The sequence below is a fragment of the Ochotona curzoniae genome, unplaced genomic scaffold, assembly GCF_017591425.1.
Source record: "Ochotona curzoniae isolate NIBS_2020 unplaced genomic scaffold, NIBS_Ocur_1.0 scaffold_3208, whole genome shotgun sequence".
In the NCBI taxonomy this organism is placed as follows: Eukaryota; Metazoa; Chordata; class Mammalia; order Lagomorpha; family Ochotonidae; genus Ochotona; species Ochotona curzoniae.
The window spans coordinates 374,750-399,372 of NW_024467106.1; the positions used below are offsets into that span (position 1 = coordinate 374,750).

Consider the following 24,623-nt stretch of genomic DNA (forward strand, 5'->3'; position numbering starts at 1 on the left):
CCCAGTAGACCCTCACTCCAGCAGCCCTGTCAGTGCCTGGGGCCCTGGCGGGGAAGGAGGCAGGCAGCAGTGGCCCAGGACCCGGGTGCAGAGCCCCTACCTGCTTCGCCAACATGGGCCTGTGTGGCGAAGAGGCCTGGAGTAGTGGGGACAGACATGCATGGGAGTAGCAGCCCAGCCTCCCCCTGCCCGGCGGCGGCAGGAAGTCCAGGAGAGGCCTCAGCCCCCCTGCAGCCCCCTCCCCTCAGGGCTCTGAGACCAGGCCAGCAGGAGGAGGGGCTGCAGGAAGAGAACTTGAGGTCACAGCTAGACCAGCCACTCTTCCAGCTGGCACCCTGAGCTCAGCACCTGCTGCTGGCTCCATCAGGACCCAGCCTGGACTGCTTGGAACCTGGGGGCTCCAAGGGTCAAAGTAGGGGAGCACACAGGGGCCTCAGCACACTTAGGCAGAGGTGCACCTGCAGGCCCACAGCCCTGGGCCTCTGCCCAGGGGGATGCCAGCTCTTTCTCACTGCCCTGGCCTGGGTATGGGTCAAGCTGAACATCCCACTCCTGTGGCTGCTGCCCTGAAGATGCCCTGGGGCTGTGGGGGAGATATAGGGGTAAGGCTGGCAGCCAGGTTCCCATAGAGCGCCCAAAACCTCTCTGCCAGAGACTTGCAGGGCATCTGGGGGGTTCGGCGGAGCCCTCGGTGGGCCTGTGTGCCTGAGGTCCCAGAAAGTCCCTCCCTAACCCAGTGGCCCAGCAGGTGCCCAGGTGGAGTGGGCGGGAGGTGGACAGGGAGGCCCTGGGAGCTAGGCAAGGCGGGGGGTAGAACCGGCTTTTCCAGCCGGGGGCGGGGGAGCGGGGTGACAGCAGGGGCCGTGGGAATCCCAGCCCCGGTGGTTCCCGAGGGTGGGGCCGGGTTGGCCGACCCGAACCAAGGCCCTGGGCTGCAAGGCAGTGACTCAGCTTGAGCAAGCCGACCCGCCCCAGCCGGCGGGGCCCTGAGGGCTGGCCCGAGCCCCACACCTGCCAGCCAGTCCCCAGGTGGACACAGCCGCACCTGGGGCAGAGTGCCTGAGGGGCCCGCCCCCCCACCCAGCTGGACCTGGCAATGACCACGGAGCTGCAAAGCTGCTCTGTGTCTGGAACCTGGGGCCAGACAGGGCAGGTAGAAGAACCCAAGTCCCAGGCTTGGCAGTGGCCTCTGGGAAGAGGGCCAGTGGGCAGGTGCCACCGCTGTGGGCACATGCTGGGGCCAGGCAACGGCAGCCAGGTGGGAACCCTGCCCCCTAGGCCTGGCACATGCAAGCTGTCATGTACAATTCACAACACACTGACACCTGCTCTGTCACACAGGGCCAGCCTGGGCAGACAGCAGGCAAGCAAGTGCCCATGTCCACCCCAACCAGGGGGACCTTCAGGACAGGGTTTCTGCCTAACCCAGCCCTGCAGAGCCCACATTCCAGGCTGTTCCTGGAGGGTGGGGGGTGAGGGAAGGGCAACAGCCCAAGACCCAGGCATGGAGACAGGGAGATGAGGGGCAGGGCACCCAGTGTCCCGGCAGACGGGGCAGCAGGACTGGACACAGGCTAGCCACGCTCCTTTGGAGGAGCGGGGAGCCCCGGGGGAGCCAGGCCTCTCCCAGCTCAGCTGCTAGGTGCTGGGCCCAGTACCCTGGGCAGGTGGGACCTCCTGTCGGCCAAGAGAAACTGCATCGGAGGGTCTCCCACGCCCCAGCTGTCTGCCTGCCCAGCAGCCAATTTCACAACTGTTCCCTGTACCGGCTTCATATGCCCGTGGCTTGGCCAGTCGGCCCCACTGCACCCTGCCCCCAGAGCCCCAACTGGCCCTGAACCCCAGAGATGGTCGTGGGATCCATCTGCCCTTGTACCCTCCCCACAGCTGGTGGTGGGGTGAGGCGGGGGTCACTGGTGCCTCCCCTTGACAGAGCCAGGGTTAGCCCAGACCTGCCACCCAGGACACAGCTCCTCCTGCTCGGGGTCCCGGGATGCTCAGCAGGGGGTCCCTTGTGGAAGTCAGGGGCTGGGAACCAGGCTCAGGGCCGCCAAGGCCTGGGCCGCGTGTGGCTGCCCTGGCGGAGAAGTGGGCCTAGGAGCGGAGGGGCTGGTGTACGTGCCCAGGGCCTGCCACAGGGTTCTGAAGCTGGGTCAGGCCAGACCTCCGCCTGCCAGGGCCCATGCCGGCCAGAGTGGCCACCACGCTGATGGCCAGGGCCGGGGCGGGGACAGTCGGAGTGGCTCCCTGCAGCCGGCACGGGCAGAGCCAGGCCATGGACTCCTGGGCGCCCTGCTGGAGTGAAGGCGGCTGAGGCCTCCGCCAGCTGCCCGGCACGACCCCGGACGTCCTGGGGGAGCAGGGGCCAGCCTGGGCCCCCGACCTCCTCCAGCAGCCCTCTCTCCGGGCTCCCACTCCAGGAATGTGCCCCTCCCCCCTCACATCCCTTTTCCTGCACTTCCCCCATGCGGAAACCGGCTCGGATCTGGCCGAGGTGCCCAGCGGAAGCCAGGGGGAGAGGGGCCCAGGGGCCGGGAAGGAGCTGCGTGCCCCACCCAGGTGGGCATGCCTCTATGCAGGCAGCACATGGAGGCTGGCATCACCCCCAGCCCGTGGCAGTGGTTCTACCTGGGGGCTTGAGACCATGCGGACGGCCCAGGGGGTCATGTCCACCCCACACCCGGCCTCCCCGTCAACATGCTGGGCAGAGAGGTGGACAGAGCCAGAAGACACTATAATAGGGTGGGCAGGCAGCCATCCCCGACCACCAGATCCAGAGGAAGCAGCTGAGGGACAGCACAGCTCAGCCCAGCTGCCCCCTGGGGCGCGCTCGCAGGCCACAGGACTCGGAGACCGGGCAAGGCTGGCGGCGCCGGCTGGACTGCCCAGTGCCTGCTTCCTGCCCGCTGCCCAGCCTGTGGCTCGCGCTGGCTGGAGCCCCCCTCCACCAGGTGCCGGAAGCGAGCTCGGGGCCTGCAGAGTGGACGCCAAGAGGCAAGCCAGGCTGGGCAGAAGCCGGGACCCGGCCATCGTCTGCCGCTGTTCCTGCCCTGGCCTGGCGAGGGTTTGTTATTCGATCCGCCCGGGCCTTCCACCAGGTGTCTGTGTCGCTGGGAAGAAGCACGCTCCTCGTTCCCACGCTCCCCGACACATTTTAATGAATTAGCTGGAAGCCCCGCCCCCGCTCCCCTCCCCCCAGGCAGGGGCCCGAAGGTGGCCCCGGCTCAGCCCAGCTCTGGCCAGCTGCGCTGTCCTGCCCCAAGCCAGCCCAGGCAGCCCCGGCCAGGCTCCTGGGGTATCCCCGCGCCCCCCGTACCATCACCTGCTGAACACAGGAGACCCCAGCCTCGCTTCTGTGACAGGTGGCTGCATGGCAGGGGAGGAGGGACGGGTCCAGCGGTGTGGCAAGGGCTGGGCCTGTCCCTGCAGGCCCCTGGGCCCACAGAGAACAGGGTGGGAAGAACCCACAGCGTCGGGGCCTTACAGCTGCCCCTCCCCCCGTGAGTGACAGGCCTGACACCAGGCCCTCAAACCCGACACCAAGGGGCCCCACATGACACCAATATGACACCAATGGGCCGTGCTTGACACCAAGGACCCCCTCCTGACACCAAGGACGCCCTCCTGACACCAAGGACCCCCTCCTGACACCAAGGGCCCCCCCAACACCAAGGACCCCTCCTGACACCAAGGACCCCCTCTCCTGACACCGAGGGCCCCCTGCCTGACACCAAGGACCCCCTTGTCTGACACCAAGGACCCCCCGCTGGCACCAAGGACCCCCTCCTGACACCAAGGACCCCCTCCTGACACCAAGGGCCCCCCCAACATCAAGGACCCCCTCCTGACACCAAGGGCCCCCTCCTGACACCAAGGACCCCCTTGTCTGACACCAAGGACCCCCCGCTGGCACCAAGGACCCCCTCCTGACACCAAGGACCCCCTCCTGACACCAAGGGCCCCCCCAACATCAAGGACCCCCTCCTGACACCAAGGACCCCCCTCCTGACACCAAGGGGCCCCCCGCCTGACACCAAGGGCCCCCTGCCTGACACCAAGGACCCCTTTGCCTGACACCAAGGACCCCCTTGCCTGACACCAAGGACCCCCCCAACACCAAGGACCCCCTCCTGACACCAAGGACCCCCCTCCTGACACCAAGGGGCCCCCCCGCCTGACACCAAGGGCCCCCCGCCTGACACCAAGGGCCTCCTCCTGACACCAAGGACCCCTTTGCCTGACACCAAGGGCCCCTTTGCCTGACACCAAGGACCCCCTTGCCTGACACCAAGGGTCCCCCGCCTGACACCAAGGAGCCTCCCCTCGCCCAACACCCCAGGGGCCCTGCCTGACACCAAGGGGCCTCTGAGCCTGACACCAAAGGCCCCGCTCCACCCAACACCACAGGGGCCCAACCCCCGCCCGACATCAAGGGACCCGACCTGACACCAAGGCGCCCTGGCCGCCCGGCACCACAGGGGCCCCACCGTCCATTTGGAGCAGGTGTCTGCCATTTGGTCGTGTCCTTCAGCGGACGGCAAGAAGTGCTGCCCCCACGCCCTTCCATCCTCAGCACCAGTAGGACCCCCCATGAGGCCTAACCCTCCGACGCCTCTCCCAAGGCCCCCCAACAGGCTGACAGCATGTGGCCCCAGCAAACGGCAGGTCTGGCCGTCTGCATCTGACCCCCACTCTGGACTGGGCTGGGCTCTGACCGCACATCGGCTGCACCGTCCCTGCCGCTGATTTCACGCCCGTGGCGGCCGCCCGCGTTCCCACGCTGTTCACACAAGGCCCTTTGTCTGCCTGGCTGCTGCCGGAGTGGACGGGGCGCTCCCAGGCTCGGCCGCGGCCCTTCTCCCAGCCCCACTGGAGCCCACCTGGCTGGGACCCACGGGACCCCAACCCTCCCCCAGGCACAGGCCTCTACGGGACATAGGTGTGACCCCCACCTTGCTGCACCCCCACCCAGCCCCAGCTGTCCCTGTGACTGCAATGACCCCACCTGCTCAGCAGGGACACCCCTTGAGAGAAGCAGAGGGTCCTGTCCAACCTCAGAGAGACCAAAGTGGGTCTGCAGCAGGGCACCTCAGAAACTCAGCTCTGAGGCCACAGAGAGGACGCATGGGAGCGAGGGGCTCTGCTCAGCCGGCCAGTTTGTGACCTCTCAAAAGTCCAGGACGGGAGCTGGACCGTGTTCACCCTGGGGCAAGGCCTGGCACAGCGGTCCCGGGCCCAAGGCGGCCCCCTGGAGTGCCCAGCCTGGAGCACCCAGGAGCACCCAGCCTGGAGCACCCAGCCTGGAGCACCCAGGAGTGCCCAGCCTGGAGTGCCCAGCCTGGAGCACCCAGGAGCACCCAGCCTGGAGCACCCAGGAGCACCCAGCCTGGAGCACCCAGCCTGGAGCACCCAGCCTGGAGCACCCAGGAGTGCCCAGCCTGGAGTGCCCAGCCTGGAGCACCCAGGAGCACCCAGCCTGGAGCACCCAGGAGTGCCCAGCCTGGAGTGCCCAGCCTGGAGTGCCTAGCCAGGAGCACCCAGCCTGGAGCACCCAGCCTGGAGCGCCCAGCCTGGAGCACCCAGCCTGGAGCACCCAGCCTGGAGCACCCAACCTGGCTCCACGCTTCAAGCCCGGGCCTGCCCGGCCTCGTTGCTGCCTTGCTCCCAGCTCCCGACGACCGCAGGAGCGGGAAGTGGGGCAAATGCTGGCGAGGACACAGACGCGGCTGTGCGCGGTCTCTCCCGAACTCCGGGCTCCTCACCTGGGGCTGCCCACCTGGCCCAGCCTCGGGGGCGGGGCGAAAGGCTTCGCGCCCCTCCCCGCGGCCGCGCCCCCGGCCTCGTCTTCCGCGCGCGGGAGCGGGCACGGGGACCCACCCACTTGGACAGGTGCCCCGCCACTAGGGGGTCCCCCCGGCACACCCCTAACCTAATCGGGCAGCGGCTGCGTCGGGGTCGCCTTGGTCCAGAAGGCTGAGCCTTCCCTGCGTGGCCGGAAGCAGTGGCGCGGACGCCAGAGGAGGCAGGGGCGGCGACGGCGGCGGGACCCTCCTCCCGCCCGGGGCCACCTGGCCGCCTCCGCCCCGCCGCCGCCCGCGACCGGCGGCCCCAGGCGCGGGGCTCGGCGCCGCCCGGGCCCGCTCCGCCCCTCCGCGCGCGGCCCAATGGGCAGGCGGGTGGCGCGCGCGTCACGGACGCCCATTGTTATGCAAATACCAGGGGGGTAAAAGGCGCCGGGGCGCGGCGGGCGGGCCAGTGCAGCGGCGCGGCGGGGAGGCGCGTGGGGCCGCGTGGGAGCCGCGTGGGAGCCCAGCCGGGAGCGGGAGCGGCCGTCCGCGGCCGGGCCCGGCCCGCGAGCGCTGCATGCGCGCCCGGAGCGCGGCGGGCCGGCGTGCGGGGCTCGGGGGCGGCGCGCCCTCCAAGCCCCGAGGCGCGCGCGCGCCCAGCCCCGCGGCGGCCGCAGCATGAGCCAGGCCGAGCTGTCCACCTGCCCGGCGCCGCCGGCGCAGCGCGTCTTCCAGGAGGCCGTGCGCCGCGGCAACGCGCGCGAGCTGCGCTCGCTGCTGCAGAACATGCGCGGCTGTGAGGTCAACGTGAACTCGTTCGGGCCCGAGGGCCAGACGGCGCTGCACCAGTCGGTCCTCGCGGGCAACCTGGAGCTGGTCAAGCTGCTCGTCCAGTTCGGCGCCGACATCCGCCTGGCCAACCGCGACGGCTGGAGCGCGCTGCACATGGCGGCGTTCGGCGGCCGCCAGGACATCGCGCTCTACCTCATCACCAAGGCCAAGTACGCCGCGGGCGGCCGGTGACGCCCGCGCCCCGCACCGCGCCGCACTTCCCGCCAACTACCTCGGCGTCCCGCCCGCCGCCGCCGCCGCACCCCCGACGGCGCGCCGCCGACCGGGTCCCCCCGCGGCTCGGCACGTGCGTGGAGTTGACGGTGCAGACCGCGCTTGCCCGGTTGTTGTCGCCTTGCGTCTGTGCGTGGCCGCGGGAGGGGAGAGCGCGTTGCCTTTGCGTTTGGTCGCTGTTTTTCTTGAAATCGAAAACTTGAGCCGGCCATGGCCCGGTGGCACTGCAGCCGCCACCCAGAGCGGGGGTGCGGGCGCGCCCCCTTCCAGCGCGCTCTGTCATCGCTGACGTCGGTTGCACATTTATTTAACGTCAACGGATTTCCCACGGTTAGCCGTCATAACATTTATGACGCAATGCAAGGTATTCACGCGTGAAGCCGCGGCCCGTCGGGGGTCCCCGACACCCCGGGCGGGCGCCGCGAACCCTGAGCGCGGCGATTCACATGGAAACGAGGCTTCCCCTCCGCCAAGTGCTGCTGACCCTCCGTGCAGAAATGGGAGCGCTCGGGACACAGGTGGGCGGAGGCCCTTTGCGCGCGGCGGGGCGTTCCGGATGCCAGCGCCTCCCCCAGGACCTGCGTTCTCGCCAGGACTGCCCGGGCGCACGAGGCCGCCTCTACCTGGATCCCGTCCCGAGGGCACCCCAGACTGGCGGCGCAGCACGAATCGATAAATAAATTTTCCACTGATTCTTTTTTTCAATATTCAAGAAGACGCGTGCTGGTCCGTGCGTCAGCGCCTCCCGGGAGTGCGGGACTGGCGAGGGGCCAGACGCCCCTCCACGCACCCCCACCTGCCAGAGCCCCTCCCCAAGCTGGGGTTCTTGATACTTTGTACCATCCCAGCTCTGTCTGCCGAGTCCAGGAGTCCAGGAAGGGTCTGTGCCGAGTCCAGGGGGGTCCCCTCCAGAAGGGATTTCCGCACCTGTTGTTGTCCCACGCGGCGTGCTGCCTCCCAGGTCACACTCCAAGCGTGGGCACCAACAGGAGCACCGTGTGCGGCCCCAGCCGTTCCCCAGACCCGCCCAGGCTTTGGAGGGGCCCAAACCCAGGGCTGCCCTGCAGAGCCCACAGGAGCCAAGGACCCTGCAGAGTCTGGAAGGAGTCTGGAGAGACGGCCTGAGTGGCCTGGCGGGGGCAGGAGGGGCTGCTCTGGCGTCCGCGCCCTAGCCAGCCAGGTCCAGGGTGAGTGAGGCGGGTGGTGCTGCCCCATTGTCCGGTCGCGAGGGCCCTGGGCGCCTGTTTGGCTTGGTGGCTGCAGGCTGCAGGGAGCCCTGCTCTGGGGACCCAGACCAGGGGATCCATGCGGGAAGGCACGGCACACAGAGGTTCCATGGGCCGGAGGACCCCACAACTCCTGACGCTTAAGGAGAGCAGCGATGGCCACTGACGCCTCTGAAGGCAAGACAAGGGTGACCCGGGCTTCCATCCCCACGGGTGCCGCGGCCTCTGCCTTCCCTGAGCAGCTGCCAGGCTAGTGAGGCCTGGAGGAGCTCTGCGGGGACTGGACGCGCACCGCCCGGTCTCCTCGGGGGCGCACGGCGGGCCCCTCCAAACCGCGGCCAGCCCAGGTCCCGGAGCAGCGCGCTCTCAGCGTGGGCTCAGTGTGGGGCGCCCGGACCCCCTCCAGTGCCCAGGGAGCACCATCCCGGACCCCGGAGAGCGGGCCGCGCTGCCGCCCTGTGGCCGCGGCCGGAGGTGCGCCCCAGCAGAAGGACTGTGGGCGCACGAGGGACCCAGAGCACAGGGACACAGGACACAGGGGACCCAGAGCAGCCGGTGGGGGTGCCAGGAGGCCACATCAGGGCAGGCAAGGCCTTGGAGCACATGGCCAGCTAGACAGGCCTTGCACCCCGCAGCCATGGACGCTACTGGTCACCCTTGGGCTGGGTCTGCATGTGCCTTCTGTGTCGGTGGGCACCCTTCGTGCCACCTGCTGACCCCAGGGGCAAGAGCCACTGGCCGACGGCGGTGGAGTCCTATGCTTCCCCGGCCTGCCCTGGGTGTGGACGCAGCCCCAGGTGAGCAGGCTTCCCTAATGAGCAGGGCCGGGAGGTCAGGCTTCTCCCACGCAGACCCCAAGGTGAGCCCGAGGCAGGCTGTTGGGCCAGGCCCCTGCTGCCCCCTCAATCCCTGGGTTTCTCAGAGTGCCTCCTGTGATGGCTTCTGGACTGTTGGCGATACTGCGTGGGGCTGAGCCACCACCCCCACGTGGGCTGCGGGTCCAGCCTGGCTGCTCCACTTCCCATCCAGCCCCTACCAATGCCCCTGGGAGCAGCATAGGACAACCCAAGTTCCTGGACCCCTGCCCCTGCGTGAGAGGCCCGCATGGAGTTCCTGGCACCTGGCTGTGGCCTGGCCCAGCTCTGGCTGAGGTGGCCATCTGGGAGTGGACCAGTGAGTAGAAGATTCTTTCTTAAAATATATATATATGTATGTATAATATATATATTTTAAAACTTTTTATTGGAAAAGCAGATAATATAGGGAGGAGAGAAATTTGTTGATTCACTCCCCAAGAGGCTGCAACAGCCAGAGCTGAGCCGATTAGGAGCCAGGAGCTCTTCCGGGTCTCCCAAGCAGGTGCAGGGTCCCAAGGCTTTGGGCCGTCCTCACTGCTTTCCCAGGCCACAAGCAGGGAGCTGGATGGGAAGTGGAGCTGTCGGGATTAGAACCGGCGCCCATATGGGATCCCGGTGCGTTCAAGGTGAGGATTTAGCTGCTAGTCTACTTCACGGAGTCCATTCTCTAACAGACACACATTTTTAATCCAAGTTTCTGTGTCTTGGTACTGACTTTCCGTTATGTGGAAGGCAGATCTTTGCTCACCTTCCTTCCCAAATGCCTGTGGTGGCCAGGACAGGGCTCCACCCGGGTGCTTTGGGGTGCAGGGGCTCTGCCTACCAGGGTGCACACTGGCAGGGAACTGGGTGGGACTCAGAGCTCAGATCCAAACTCCACCCGTCCCCACAGATCCTCAGCCACACCTCGACTGGGGGGCCAACCCCACACCCCTGAGTAGCTCCCCGGTGACTGGACCAGGTCACACAGAAATGTTGCTCAGCTTTTACTATTTTTTAGTTTATATTTTCAAATCTATGTGCAGTTTCTCCAAGCATGCAGACGTAGGGTGGCTTCAGTGGCCTGGGCTGACACCACCACTGGGCACAGTGGTAAGGCCACTGACTCCCCCAGCTGGGTGCCAGGTCCACTCCTGTGGGACCCCCCCCCCGGGCTGTCCCAGCCCCTGCTACTGCTGGCGCTTGAGGAGTGCACCAGCAAACGACAGCTCACTTTCTCTTTTAATAAAGGGCCCTGAGCTTGGCCCAAGGCCAAGAGCAGCCATCAGGACCTTGGGCACCAGCCCCCAGGACGTTGGCTGGTATTCTATACAGCATGGTGCCAAGAGCATCTCAGTAGAGCCAGCAGTAACCACTCCCCTGGCCAACTGGCCACCTTAGCCCAGAAACCCTGTGTCCCTAGGGCGGCTGGGCAGCTTCCAGAAGGCCGGATGTGGCAGTGCCACCTTGGGGTCTGGGCGGGAGCCTGAGCAGGCACGTTCCCACTCAGCTCCTCTTGGCATCTTGGGGTGGAAAGACATGACGTCGCCACGTGAGCCAGGCAGGCACTGCCCAGGACGCTAGGCACATTTACTTGGAGGGATTCACTCCCAAATGTGTGGCCATGACAGCCAGGGCTGGGCCAGGCTGAAGCCAGGAGCTCCATCCAGGGCCCCCATGTGGGTACAGACTTGAGCCGTCCTCCACTGCCCTCCCTGGAATGCCAGCAGGGAGCTGGGTGGGAAGTGGGGCAGTTTAGCCCACTGTCCCGGGACGCCAGGACAGTGTTCAGCTGGTGGAGCCATCCTGTGGCTCTCAGGTACCAGGGACTGGCGGCATGGCCGGGTGGGCACCCTGTCCCGGTCCCATCGTGCTGCCAGGCAGTGGGTTTGAAAGCCTTGCCCAGGCATCCCTAGTGGAGCCTACGTTCATCCTGGGCTGGCACCTCACCCCACCCCAGTTCCCAGAACAACCCTGAATCTTCTCCTTCCGGATCTTGGGATGCTTGGGTCCTCTGCCCTCAAAATCCTGTCCACGGGCCCGGCGCGGTGGCGCAAGTGGTTAAGGTCCTCACCTTGCACGCCCAGGATCCCATATGGGCACCGGTTCTAATCCCGGCAGCCCCGCTTCCTTTCCAGCTCCCTGCTTGTGGCCTGGGAAAGCAGTGAGGACGGCCCAAGACTTTGGGACCCTGCACCCGCGTGGGAGACCTGGAAGAGGCTCCTGGCTTCGGATCGGCATAGCATTGGCCGTTGCGCTCACTTGGGGAGTGAATCATTGGACGGAAGATCTTCCTCTCTGTCTATCCGCCTTTCCGATAAAAAAAATAATAAAAATAAATCTTTAAAAAAAGTTAGTCCAACCCTCCATAGAGCACCGTGGCATGCAGACCCTAGCCCCCCGCCCACCCCCATGCGCGCACACACTGGATAAAGTAGCTGCGGCAGCAAGCCAGGGACTGGGCCACTTTATTGCTATGTGGTTCATGGGCCTCCGGCAACTCCGCCCACAGTAGCAGTCCTCGGTGGAAGGTTCTAGAAATAAATAGGCAGGAGGCCCCTGGCGGGGGTGGAAGAGGGCAGCAGTTGCAGGGAGGGCAAGCGGAGCCCCCATGTTCCCTTCCTGCTGGCCTTGGCCACCAGGGCATGTGCGGGAACGCAGAAAGTCACCACCTGCACCATGGGCCCCATTCCTGCGGGGCCAGCGGCGGCCACTGTGCGGCAGCACTGAGACGCCCGCCTCCAGGGCTCCCCACGGCCTTCCTGGGAGGTGAGGCTCACGGCCCTGCAGCTCTCCAGGGCAACGGCTCCAAGGGCCACAGGGGGCAGACGGCTGGTCACCAGTGAGCGGCCACCTTTCAATGGCAGTGAGGACTCAGCAGGGCATTCAGCAGCTGGCATGCTGCAGGCCCTGCCCTGTTACCACCTGGCTGGGGGCACCAGGTCGCCGTCCCCACTGCCTGAAGGAACTGGAGGGACTATGTCACTGCGCCTGGGCAGTGAGGCAGCTGTCCTCCTGGGGAACCGCAAAGGCTCAGAACTGATTCTCCTATGCACGCCAGGAAAACTCAGGGCTGGGGGCTCAGAACGGACCCCGCCCCTCAAGGCCTCCTTGGCTCCCAGGTGGAGCCAGCGGCCAAAGGTCACACAGCTCTGATTCTGCGCCCAACAGCAAATGTCCGCTGGCTCCTACTACAGGAGGTTCACCTTGGCCACCACCTGCTTGCAGCCAGTGATGGCGAACTCCCGACCAGCCACGCGGTAGTAGCTGAGCTGCGCTGCCAGGCGCTCGGCGTGGGACTGCTCGGGGAAGAAGCCCTCCCCGGCCAGCTCTTCCCGGAAACAGCTGACCACATCCTGCTTGTCCAGCAAAAGAAAAGGCACCACGGCCGCGGCCTGCCAGAGCGGGTGCTGGCGGGCTAGGAGCGCACGAAGGCGCGCCCGCAGCTCCTCGTCGGGGCGCGTGCGGGATGCGTTCTGCAGCACGGAACGCGTGACCTCGGCGCTGCCCGCACCACTCAGCAGCACGTAGACTGCGTTGTGGAAGTGGCGGGGCCGCTGCGGGTGCAGGAGGCTGTGCAGCTCGTCCAGCAGCGCCGGCGGCAGCCTCTCCACCTCATCCAATACCAGCAAAGGCGTCTTCTCCTCCGCCTCAGCCCGCGCCACCACCTGGGACACGAGGCGCGTCAGCTCGGCGCGGCAGTCCCCCGGGGCGCGCGGCGCCGGGCAGTGGTGCCGGGCATCGTACTGCAGCACCAGGCCGCCGTCGTCGTCGTCCAGCGCCGCGCGAAAGTGGCGCGCCAGCAGGCGGCCCACGTGACTCTTGCCCACGCCACTGGGCCCGTGCAGGGCCAGCAGCAGTGGGCGGCTGTGCACGTGCGTGGCCAGGTAGTCGCGCAGCAGCGCCACGATGCGCGCCACAGCGGCCGGCTGGCCGAACACGGAGCGCCGCAGCACCTTCTCCAGCCCGTCTAGGTCATAGCGCTGCGCATTGTCGTCCAGGTTCTCGATGGCGTTCAGCACCTGGAAGCCCACGATGGCTACAAGCAGCAGCAGGCAACGCTGCGCACGGCTGCGGCGCTCAGCGCGCGGCAGGTACTTGCGCGAAGTCTCCGGATACAGCACCACGCGGCTGCGACGGCGCCTCCGGCGCGACACCCTGACGGGAGGAGCGGCCGGGCTGTCGAACGTGAAGAACTGGGGCTGCTCCGGGCCGGCACGCGGGGTGCGGGGACCGCAGACCGGCCGGGGTGTGCCAGGCCCGGCGCTGGGCGGCTGGAGACGCCGCTTCCGCAGGACGCACACGCGGCGGCGCAGGCGGACCACGGCACGCACCGGTGCCATCATGCACTGGCCGGAGGCAAGGGGCGCTGCGGCCGCGGGCTCACTGCTGGGCTGACCTGCGTCCATGGTGCAGGAGCGGCGCTCGGCATGCAGGTCGCGCTCCCTGCGAGAGAAGACAGGGGAAGGCTCCTGCCCCCGCCGTCTGAAGCCCTCCCTCTTACCCCGGCCCCAGGGCCAACCTGGTGTGGGGCGAGGGGACCCTCTCTCGGTCCAGGCTAGGTCCCGGCCTCGCCCCACTGGCCAGGAAGCGCCGCCTCCTCCCTCCGGCCCCAATGCAAATCTCTCCCACAAGCGGCTGCGGGCCTGCAGGAAGTGAGGGGGGAGGGGGCGTACGGTTTATCTGCCGGCGGCAGCCTGGGCTTCCTGGAGGAGGTGTGGAGAGGGGTCTCCCCCCCGCAGCAGCGATGAGCCGGATGGCCCAGTGTGGAGAGGGGCAGGGTGGCCGCCCCCGAGGCCAGGGAGGAAGCCCTCCCTGGAGTTCGGGACGCCCCTTGCCACACACACACACACACACACACACGGGCTAGCCTGAACTTCAATTCTGGGGAATCCGGGCTTAGCCCAGCCCCCTGTCCAACCCACAGCGGGGTCGGCCAGCATCCCTCGGTGGATGCACTACAACGCAGAAGGCAGAGAAGCAGGCGCCGGCAGAGAGCCCCTGAGCAGGGACCCCAGTGTTCCCATACCTCCGGCCCCTCAGCTGCTTCCGCTCCGCTGCTCCGAGCCCCAGACCAGACGCTGCAGCCACCGGGGTGGGTCGGAGCCTCCGGGGCCAGCTCAGGCCGGGAGGGGGCAGCAGCACCTGAGTCCCCGGGGAGAGTGCAGCAGAGGAAGCGCTGGAGGTTTCCGCTCCAGGGCAGAGGAAGTGAGTCAGGGGGTGCGGCGGGGGCGGGACTTGGGCTGGCCGGAGGCACCCGAGGGGGAGGCCTGGGGCCCTGACCTACAGGAGCTGGGCAGCAGAGCCGCCTCGGTCCCATCCATGGCCTGCTCATCCGGGACCCTGGCCACCTGACCACCTGAGGGTCCTAGGGTTCCTAGCAGTCCCCGCAGCCTGAGAGCAAGCAGTGAACCCCATGCGTCCCCTCGCTGCCCAGGGTCAGTGCACACTGGCACAGGAGCCCCGTGTGTCCCCTCCCTGCCCAGGGTCAGTGCACACTGGCACAGGAGCCCCGTGCGTCCCCTCGCTGCCCAGGGTCACTGGCATAGCACACACCATGTGTCCCCTCGCTGCCCAGGGTCAAGTGTACACTGGCACAGGAGCCCCGTGCGTCCCCTAGTTGCCCAGGGTCACTGGTACAGGAGCCCCGTGTGTCCCCTCGCTGCCCAGGGTCAGTACACACTGGCACAGGAGCCCCGTGCGTCCCCTCGCTGCCCAGGGTCACTGGCACAGGAGCCCCGTGTGTCCCCTCGCTGCCCAGGGTCAGTGTACACTGGCACAGGAGCCCCGTGTGTCCCCTTTCCACCCTCCCCTGTGGCATTTAGGACCCTTGGGCCCAGGGCTGCTGGCCGCTGGCCCCTTTGTACGCCCCCACTTCTGGGTGACAGGTTCCCCAGTGTGCACCCTCACTGCCCGGCCAGGTGCTACAGCCCCTTCCTTGGCTTGGGGCTTCTGACAGCGGGAGGATCTGACCCCCCCAGCCCACTCCAAGCGTGGGCCAAGCAGGGGAAGGAGCTGTCCCTGTGTTGAGTGAGGAGGGACTGTGAAAAGGTCAAGACAGGGGTCAAGGCTAAGGACCCAGCACGCCCTGGTGACTTCAGCCCTGAACTTCCCACCACCTAGTGCCCTGCAGTGGACAAGGCCCTCCAGTCCCTAGCGTCATCCACACTCCCCAGGTGGCAGCCACAGGGGGCTGTCCATCCCCAGCTCCCGACCCCTCCCCAGGTGTCGCTGTCCTGCAGCGATGGACTTGGTGCATGGAGCCGATATTAACACGCGTGGACCCTGACTGATGGTCAAAGCCGAAGTTTATTAGTGGCCTCAGTTTATTAGGGACTCGCCTGCCGCAGCCTGAGAGACCAGGAGCCCCCACGAGGTGCAGGCCCAAGCCCACACTGCAGACCAAGGCCGGCCTCTGGGAAGCCACAGCGAGACTGGGCAGGCCTAGCAACAGGGAGCTTGTCTTGGCTCATCCCCAAGTGTCCACAGCCGAGCTGTCGGGAGCCGGGTCACCCACTTGGAGCAGGGGCGCAGGGACCTGGCCAGCCTCTGCTGCTTTCCCAGCGAAAAGGGAGCTGCATGAAGTGGTGCCCACAGGGGATGCTGGGTCACCAGTGAGCCAGCAGCAGGACACAACCCAGCCCTAAACATGGCCTCGTGCCACCCCCCACCCCAGGCTGTCACCAAGCACAGGGTCCTCACACCACCAGGTTTACCAAAACACCTTTATTTATACAAGCAGCAGCAGCTTACCAGACCCCCCCGGGCTGAGGCTGAGACCCCCTCCCCTGCTCAGCACCTGCTGAGACTCCACTGCCGCTCCTGCTGCGGCCTCAGTGAGGGGAGGGTGCTCCAGCCCGCCACCCCCCAGGAACAGGAAGTGCTCCAGCCCCCCCTCAGGGAACAGGAAGTGTTCCAGCCCCCACTCGGGGAACAGGAAGTGCTCCCAGCCCCTACCCTCTTAGGAGTACCCACAGGCCGGGCCAGGGAGGACCCAACCTCAGAGCGCAGTGGGGGCAGGCCCGTGGGGCAGGGGCAGCTCCAGGGCTGGCGTCTCCGGGGCCTGTGCGGGGCTGGTCTTGCGCTGGTCCAGCTGCTCCAGCTTCTCGCCAAGCTGCGAGTAGAGCTCCTTCACCGCCTCTCCACTCTGCAGGGAGCCAGGGTCAGCCCTGCACCCCGTACCTCATGTCTGCAGCCAGGGTCAGCCCTGCACCCCGTACCTCATGTCTGCAGCCAGGGTCAGCCTTGCACCCCGTACCCCATGTCTGCAGCCAGGGTCAGCCCCGCTCCCCCTGTCTGCACCCAGTGTCAGCCCCGTACCCCACGTCGGCAGCCAGGGTCAGCCCTGCACCCTGCACCCCCCTCTGTCTGCAGCCAGGGTCAGCCCTGCACCCTGCACCCTGCACCCCCCCTCTGTCTGCAGCCAGGGTCAGCCCCATACCCCACGTTGGCAGCCAGGGTCAGCCTTGCACCCTGTACCCCATGTCTGCAGCCAGGGCCAGCCCTGCACCCCGTACCCCATGTCTGCAGCCAGGGCCAGCCCTGCACCCTGTACCCCATGTCGGCAGCCAGGGTCAGCCCTGCACCCTGCACCCTGCACCCCCCCTCTGTCTGCAGCCAGGGCCAGCCCCATACCCCACGTCGGCAGCCAGGGTCAGCCTTGCACCCTGTACCCCATGTCGGCAGCCAGGGCCAGCCCTGCACCCTGTACCCCCCATCTGCAGCAGGGTCAGCGCTGCAGCCCCGTCTGGCACCCACCTGGCCTGTGGGCTCGAGGGCCTTCTGCAGGGCCTCGAGCTTGGCCGGAGCCACCCTGGGGTGCAGGTGCAGCAGCAGGCGCAGCACGTGCCGTTGTACATTCTCCCTCCTGGAAGGGAGGCCGGGAGGGCAGCAGACCCTGCACCCCCACCATGGGACCACCGCCCATGGAGCCTTCCCCACACACGGGGGCCGCCCCCCACACCCCAAGCGGGGTCCCAGCCCACCTGGGCGATGCCGTCAAAAGGAATCCATCAAAGAGACTGCTGCAGAAATCCTCCAGGGCAAACTCATCCGCCAGCAGCGCCAGGTTCCCCGTGAGCAGGTGCAGAAAGATGTCACTGAACGCCAAGTCCCCGAACGTGTCCACTGCAAGACCAGGGGCCATCAGCCACCCCAGCCCGAGGCCCCAGACAGGAATGAGACCCACCCCAGGCCTGGGGCCGTGAGCTGGGGCCCTAGCTGTCTGGGGCATGGTCACTGCCAGGTGACTGCCAGGTAACAGGTGTGAGGACTGCGCAGCGTCAGCCCTGAGCTCACTCATGGGCACCAGCAGCCCTGCCTGTGGCTGTGACCGCAGCCTGTGGTGACCCGCTACTCAAACCCACAGATCGCTCACCCACTGGCTCACACCCAGCAGTCCCAACCACCAGGCCAAAGCCGGAACCAGGCACCCCCTCCTGGGCACCCAGGGACGTGGAGACCCCAAGTCCTTGGCAGCCTTCTGCTGCCCCCCAGGCACCCCAGCAGGAAGCGGGATGTGGAGCAGCCGGGCCCAGCAGGTGCCCGCAGGGGAGATGGTCGTGGCAGCAGTGCCACCACACGGGCTCTCATTCTCAGGGCGTGGCCATGTCCCAGTCCCAGCTGCATGTGGTTCCAGTCCCGCCAGTGAGCTGACCAGCAGCAGCTGGTGCGTGCAGCCCCGCATGGCAGCTTGGCACTCGGTCAACCAGAGCATGGACAGACACGTCTGCCCATGATGGACGTGCATACTAACGTGACCCTCGGCCACCGCCCACACACGACTCACCCAGGCCGGGCAGCAGACGCAGCAGTGCGTTCTTGTTCCTCTGCTTTGTGATGTGCAGGACGTAGTAGAGCCCCACCTCGCAGGCCGTGCGCTGCTCCTGCAGAAACCTGCACCCACAGGCAATCAGCACCGCTGTGCCCCTGCCCAGCCCTGCCCCAGCGTGTGCCCAGCCCTGCCCAGCCCTGCCCCAGCGTGTACCCAGCCCTGCCCCAGCGTGTGCCCAGCCCTGCCCCAGCGTGTGCCCAGCCCTGCCCAGCCCTGCCCAGCCCTGCCCCAGTGTGTGCCCAGCCCTGCCCCAGCGTGTGCCCAGCCCTGCCCCAGCGTGTGCCCAGCCCTGCCCCAGCGTGTGCCCAGCCCTGCCCCAGCGTGTGCCCAGCCCTGCCCCAGTGTGTGCCCAGCCCTGCCCCAGTGTGTGCCCAGCCCTGCCCCAGTGTGTGCCCAGCCCTGCCCCAGCGTGTGCCCAGCCCTGCCCAAGCGTGTGCCCAGCCCTGCCCCAGTGTGTGCCCAGCCCTGCCCCAGTGTGTGCCCAGCCCTGCCCCAGTGTGTGCCCAGCCCTGCCCCAGCGTGTGCCCAGCCCTGCCCAGCCCTGCCCCAGCGTGTGCCCAGCCCTGCCCCAGCGTGTGCCCAGCCCTGCCCAGCCCTGCCCCAGCGTGTGCCCAGCCCTGCCCCAGCGTGTGCCCAGCCCTGCCCCAGCGTGTGCCCAGCCCTGCCCCAGTGTGTGCCCAGCCCTGCCCAAGCGTGTGCCCAGCCCTGCCCCAGCGTGTGCCCAGCCCTGCACCAGCATGTACCCAGCCCTGCCCCAGCGTGTACCCAGCCCTGCCCCAGTGTGTGCCCAGCCCTACCCAGCCCTGCCCCAGCGTGTACCCAGCCCTGCCCCAGCGTGTACCCAGCCCTGCCCCAGTGTGTGCCCAGCCCTACCCAGCCCTGCCCCAGTGTGTACCCAGCCCTGCCCCAGTGTGTGCCCAGCTCTACCCCCTGCCCAGCCCTGCCCCAGTGTGTACCCAGCCCTGCCCCAGCGTGTACCCAGCCCTGCCCCAGTGTGTGCCCAGCCCTACCCCCTGCCCAGCCCTGCCCCCAGTGTGTACCCAGCCCTGCCCCAGTGTGTGCCCAGCTCTACCCCCTGCCCAGCCCTGCCCCAGCGTGTACCCAGCCCTGCCCCAGTGTGTGCCCAGCCTTACCCCCTGCCCAGCCCTGCCCCCAGTATGTACACAGCCCTACCCCCTGCCCAGCCCAGCTCCCCCATCTGTACCCAGTCCTAACCCCCTCCCCCGCCCAACTCCCGCCGTACTTGGTGAAGCTGGCTGGCAGTGTGTTGGGGTAGGTGGCGGCGGCCTTCTCCTCGGCAGGGAGCTTCTGGTCCACGCTGAATGTGTGGTCATCCACCACCAAGGACATGAGCATGGGGAGGAAGCGGGTGACAAGCTCCGCCTCCTGCAACAGGGAGCCAGGGTCACGATGGGGACCTGGCACCCCCAGGAAAGGCGCTGCATTGGAAGGGGCCCCGAGACTGCACGGGTTCCTGCTCCCCACACAGGACCCGCCACGCCTGTTACCATCTTGGGCTCCTTGAAGACCTGGCTGTCGATCATGTCCCAGGCGCCCTGGCCCAGGGCCAGCAGGCGCAGCAGCAGGAGCAGGTCAGGACTGTCCTGCAGGAAGGGGGAGGCTGGGGCTGTGCTCACCTGGGCCTCCCCCGGACTCAGAGCGGCCCTGGGCAGGCTGGGCGGGGGCTCACCCTGGGCAGGGTCTCCTGACCCACTAGCTCCTGCAGGTGCCGGATGGTGCTGAGAGAGAGCGTGTTGATGGCGAAGGGGTCGCACAGGATCATGGATAAGTCCCTGGGGGAAGCCAGGTGCTGAGCTGGGGGGGTGGGCAGCCCCCTGCTGCACAGCCTCCCCCTCCCGCTGACATGGTGCTGCCCGACCAGTGCAGCCTCACCCCAGGACCTGCTCCTGGCCCTTCTTCACGCCGTCCAGGAAGCCCTGCAGTTCCCGCGCTCTCTTGCCGTCCACAAAGCGCTCGCGGATACAAGCATCCAGGCACCAGGTGAACTGCGGGCAGGAGTGTGTTGTGAGAACCACCCCCAGAGCAGCCCAGGAGCCTCTGAGACCCTGCGGGCCAGCCAGGAGCGCACTCTGAGATCCTGTGAGCACGCTCTGAGATCCTGCCGGCCGCGGAGGAGCACGCTCTGAGACCCCTGCCGGCCACCCGGGAGCGCACTCTGAGATCCGCGCGGGCCGCCTGGGGCCACAGCCAAGCCCTGGGGCTGAAGCCTGAACCGCAGGTTCAGAGTCGGACAGCTCAGATGGGTGCACCTGTGGACATGTCCTAGGACAAAGAACCACGCCAGAGGACGGGACAGCTTGGAGAACCCCACTCTGAGGATCGCTGCTTCACCAATGGGCCCTACTGGACTCGGGGCAGGGGACACTCAGTGCTGGGGGGACAGCAGACAGACCCACCTTGTGGCAGGGGTCCACGGTACAGATGTCACCCACGTCCAGGTCATGCAGTGACATGAGCAGCTCGGCACGCAGGGTGCAGTAGTGCACGTTGCGCGTGCGCAGGAACAGCGTGCGCAGGAACTGCAGCACCATGTCATACAGCTTCACGTTGCGCCCCACCATCTGCGTCAACTTCTGCACCACCTGCGGGGCCGCCCTGCCGTCAGCCCGGCCCGCCCCTCACCCCTGCACCCCTCACCCCTGCACCCCTCGTCCCTGTCAGCCCGGCCCGTCCCCACCCCTTCACCCCTCACCCCCGCGCCCCTCGTCCCGCCCCCGGGCCCCCACCTCGCCCTGCCGCCGCGCCTTGGGCGAGGGGCTGAAGAAGTTGTGCAGCACAGAGAGCCCCTCGCTGAAGAGCGCGCTCTCCTTCTCCAGGATGTACTGCTTCAGCAGAGGCGACACCTCGTCCCCAAAGAGCGCCTGGTTGTCCTGCCAGATCTGCCGCTTCACCTCCACGGCGCACGCGCGGTACAGCTCCTTGTCAGCCATCACGAGCTTCAGCTTCTTTTCGGGGACCTGCAGAGGTGCAGGTGGCTCAGGGCGTGAAGAGAGGGGTGCAGGTGGCTAAAGGCCCAGGGAGAGGGGTGTGGACTGGCCAGGGCGCGGAGGGGGTGCGGGCTGGCCCAGGGCGCGCAGAGAGGGGCACAGGCTGGCCCAGGGAGCGGAGGGGGCGCAGGCTGGTCCAGGGTGTGCAGAGAGGGGCGCAGGCTGGCCCAGGGCGTGCAGAGAGGGGCGCAGGCTGGCCCAGGGCGCGCAGAGAGGGGCGCAGGCTGGCCCAGGGAGCGGAGGGGGCGCAGGCTGGCCCAGGGTGTGCAGAGAGGGGCGCAGGCTGGCCCAGGGCGCGGAGGGGGTGCAGGCTGGTCCAGGGCGCGCAGAGAGGGGCGCAGGCTGGCCCAGGGGCGAGCGTGCCACAGCGGGGCAGGTGGGCGGCCGCCGACCCACCTTGGGCAGGTGCTTGAGGACGCACATCACGACTGGCTGCAGCGACGGCATCTTGACCAGCGAGAAGCTCTTCTCCAGCAGCTCCTCCAGCTTCCTGGACCTGGGGAAGCGCGCTCGTGGCTGCCGGCTCCGCGCCCCCCAGGCCCGCCCCCAGCCGGGCGCCCGCCCACCTCTCCTCCGCCTTGCCCTCCGACGCGATGGCCGACACGCGCTCCAGCAGCTTGTCCCGCAGCTCGTCGAACACCGACTGGTGGAACTCCAGCCGCGGGGTTCCGTGCAGGTCCAGGAAGGGCAACGCCGACTGCAGCGAGGGCAGCAGCACGCCGTTCTCCGTCTGCGGATGGCCAGTGGGGAGGGTCCTGGGGGTCAGCAGGGCCGGTCGGCGGGGGTGGTCAGCAGGGACAGCGGAGGTCGGGGGGCGAGCGGAGGAGGTCGGTGGAGCCAGCGGGGCCAGCAGGGATGGTCAGCGGGGCCAGTGGGTCCATCAGCGGGGCCGGTCGGTGGGGGCGGTCAGCGGGTCAGCGGCCCGGCCCCCCGCCCGCCCAGGCGCGCACCTGGAACTGCTCGATGGCCTTGAGCGGCTCGGTGCAGTTGGTCAGCGTCTCCTTGAGGTCCTCGCCATTGGCCACGCCCAGGTCCTGCAGCCCCGCGAACATGGCCGCGACCCCCGCGCGGCTCGGCGCCGCATCCCCGCCGCGCTCCCCCGGGCCGGGCCCGGCCGCCCGCTCCCCCGGGCCCCGCGGGCCGCCCGCGCCGCGCTCGCCCGCCGCCTCCAGCCTGCCAGCCCCGCGGCCTCCGCTCGGGGCCGCGCCACTTCCGCCCCGCCGCGGTCCGCCCGCCGACGCGTCCCGGGGAAACGCCGCCGCGGCCGCGCGCTGGTTCCTGGGAGCGCCGCGGAGTGCGAGCGCCGGCGCGCGAGGGGCGGAGCCGGGTGACGCGCACGCCGGCGACGAGGCCACGCCCCCTCCAGGAGGGCCGACGGGGCGGCCTGGGAGCCCTGGGCGACCTTTGACCCGCCCTGCCCCGGGCGCTCCCCGACCTGCCCGGGGGACCCCGGGTGTCTCCCCGCCCTGCCCGACCTGTCCAGGGGACCCTGAGTCTCTCCCCGACCTGTCCAGGGGACCCCCGATCTCTCCCCGCCCTGCCCGGCCTGTCCAGGGGACCCCCGGTCTCTCCCCGCCCTGCCCGGCCTGTCCAGGGGACCCCGGGTCTCTCCCGCCCTGCCCGACCTATCCAAGGGGACCCTGGTCTCTCCCGACCTGTCCAGGGGACCCCCGGTCTCTCCCCGCCCTGCCCGGCCTGTCCAGGGGACCCCGGGCGCCCCCCGCGCACAGCCACACCGCAGACTCGGGGACGTGGAGAGCGTCTGTAATGGGAAGAGCGGGCCTGGTCAGTGGGGGCCGTGGACAGAGGGCCTCGGCAGCCCCCGGCGCCCTAGAGCGCGCAGAATGGGCCGGTGTCGTGGCGCTTGGGTCTGCGCGCGCCCTGGATGAGCCCGCCGGGCGCAGGGCGGCAGCGCGAGTCGAGGCAGAGCTCCGCGCGGTAGGCCCCGGGGCCCGGGACGCCGGCTGCGGAGAGGAGGCAGTGCGCTCAGCCCCGACCCGGCCCGGTCCTGCGCCCCGACCCGGGCCCGCGCCTTACCGGGGCTGCCTCCCGGCGCCGAGGCGCGCGCGTTGCGCATGGAGAAGGCCGGCGAGCGCGGGCTTCGCAGGCGATCCCCAGGCAGGACGTCGTAGGTGCAGGGGCCTGGGCGCTTCTCTCCGCGAGCCCGCGCCAAGGCCTGGATGAGGGGCTGGGGCCCTGAGGGCGCTGCTCGGGCCTGGCCCTCGGGTGCCCTGGACACGGGCCGATGCGCCCAGGGGCTGCAGGCACGGGCCGCGGGCCCGCTCAGCGGCCGGTAGTCAGCGGGCGACGGCCACTGCGGGAGACAGGACAGGCCTGAGGTGCTGCCCTCCCCTGGCCCGAACCCCGCAGTCCCCCCCGCGGGCCGGCCCCACCTTCTTCTCCCGGTTGAAGTCCACCTTCTGCGTGAAGGGGCTCTCGCTGCTCAGCCACTCGGTCTGCCAGGCCCTGCGGCCGCCGCCCTCTGCGTGAAACAGGGGGCTTAGATAGCGGTCCGAGCAGGGGGGAGCCCCCTCCAACGGCTGGGGCAGCGCACCTGGGCCGGGATGCTTCTGTCCCAAGCTGTAGCACGGGTGCGGGGAGCTCTCCCGCACAAACACATCAGGTACCTCGTACTTGGCAGGCCCGGGGACTTCCAGGTCAGTGACGAGCGGGGGGCGTCGCTCCAGCACTGGTCACAAGAGGCAAGCTGGAATGGATCCTGGAGAGCAGGGGTCTTCCACCAGACCCCACCCCAGGCCCAGCAGAGCGGCCAGAGACCTGGGCTCACTTACACAGCTCCTTCAGGGCCCCCATGTTGGCCGGTGTGCACTCTGTGGGGACGTCCAGACCAGCTGGGACATCATGCCTGGGCAACGGCCATGCCTCCTCCCAAGCTGCCCCCAGCCACAGCAGGGCAGCCCCGGGCCTGCTGGGGACACAAGCACAGGCTGGCCACTGGGCCCCCAGGCCACCCGCCCACCTGACCTCTGCCTGCTGCCCTTGCAAGTTACTGGGGGGATTGAGACAGCTGCTGGCTCAAGGGCCCACGGGTCCAGTGTCTGCCTCCATTGATGTAGAAATTTGCCAGGAATTTCACTGCCTTCTGGTCAAAATTCATCTCCCAGTCTCTGGCTGGCTTCCTGCTGGCTGTTGTGGGGGTTCTGTGACCTCACAGCTGGAAGGGACCACCTCCACCCTGTTGCCAGGGACTCCTGGCGAGGGGGTGCCCGGGGTCCCCGTGGTATTCCGCCCCTGACTTGCCCCAGCCCCTTCCCTTCTGCAGACTGGGGGCTGAAGGAGAGGTGGCCAGGGTCCCTCCCCCAGGGCAGAAGGCCAGGACAGCCCCAGCTGAGACCCAGTCCAGGAGGAACAGTGAGGGCCACCCTCCCGCTGGGGACATGCCAGAGGTGTCCCATGGACTGGCACCAACACCTGGCAGGGCCTTCCCTGGGGACTGGCCAGCTGCCCTTCTAGCCAGGACATGGGATGTGCCACCTCCATTTGGGCGTGATGGACAGGCGTCCGTCTTGAGCTGTGCTCCCACCCACCGGGTGTGATGGACCTGGCTGATGTCACACGCTGCTCTAATGGCTGGCCCCAGGCTGTACCCTCAGCTCTGGACCTCCAGCTCTGGCCACAGTGTGCCCGACTCCTGCGTCACAGGCCTGTCCTGCCCGAGGCAGTCGGCAGCTCCCACACTGGAAACAGCAGAGCCTGGTCTGCAGTTTTCATGTAACCCTGGTGTTCACAGCTCAAATCCTGCAGACAGGTCCCCAAACCAACAAACCAATACAAGCCAGGATCTGCTTACAAGGGACTGAGCTCCCTCCCCTGGTACAGGGCCACCGTGGCCGCCCAGGTAGGACCTC

At 68.2% G+C, this 24,623-nt stretch overlaps 4 protein-coding genes across 4 annotated transcripts; 1 reads left to right on the forward strand and 3 right to left on the reverse strand.

Annotated features, from left to right (window-relative positions):
* Positions 1 to 6,458: 6,458 nt before the first annotated feature.
* Positions 6,459 to 6,847, forward strand: LOC121145030 (NOTCH regulated ankyrin repeat protein). The gene has a single exon (XM_040963686.1). The coding sequence runs from the start codon at positions 6,465 to 6,467 to the stop codon at positions 6,807 to 6,809; it is 345 nt and encodes a 114-aa protein (XP_040819620.1). The 5' UTR covers positions 6,459 to 6,464; the 3' UTR covers positions 6,810 to 6,847.
* Positions 6,848 to 11,364: 4,517 nt separating this feature from the next.
* Positions 11,365 to 14,079, reverse strand: TOR4A (torsin family 4 member A). The gene is made up of 2 exons (XM_040963507.1): positions 13,943 to 14,079; positions 11,365 to 13,359 (listed from the first exon to the last, which is right to left on the reverse strand). Exon 2 carries the CDS (start codon positions 13,320 to 13,322, stop codon positions 12,105 to 12,107), a length of 1,218 nt encoding a protein of 405 aa, XP_040819441.1. The 5' UTR covers positions 13,323 to 13,359; positions 13,943 to 14,079; the 3' UTR covers positions 11,365 to 12,104.
* A 1,551-nt stretch (positions 14,080 to 15,630) lies between these two features.
* Positions 15,631 to 21,304, reverse strand: NELFB (negative elongation factor complex member B). Its single transcript, XM_040963501.1, has 11 exons — positions 21,151 to 21,304; positions 20,494 to 20,724; positions 20,164 to 20,349; positions 19,640 to 19,752; positions 19,437 to 19,539; positions 19,255 to 19,350; positions 18,990 to 19,132; positions 17,702 to 17,808; positions 16,899 to 17,040; positions 16,672 to 16,780; positions 15,631 to 16,060 (listed from the first exon to the last, which is right to left on the reverse strand). Exons 1-11 carry the CDS (start codon positions 21,199 to 21,201, stop codon positions 15,914 to 15,916), a joined length of 1,428 nt encoding a protein of 475 aa, XP_040819435.1. The 5' UTR covers positions 21,202 to 21,304; the 3' UTR covers positions 15,631 to 15,913.
* Positions 21,305 to 22,513: 1,209 nt separating this feature from the next.
* STPG3 (sperm-tail PG-rich repeat containing 3) lies at positions 22,514 to 24,578 on the reverse strand. The gene is made up of 6 exons (XM_041004575.1): positions 23,766 to 24,578; positions 23,547 to 23,680; positions 23,309 to 23,443; positions 23,148 to 23,236; positions 22,792 to 23,068; positions 22,514 to 22,718 (listed from the first exon to the last, which is right to left on the reverse strand). Exons 1-6 carry the CDS (start codon positions 23,870 to 23,872, stop codon positions 22,585 to 22,587), a joined length of 876 nt encoding a protein of 291 aa, XP_040860509.1. The 5' UTR covers positions 23,873 to 24,578; the 3' UTR covers positions 22,514 to 22,584.
* Positions 24,579 to 24,623: the final 45 nt, after the last annotated feature.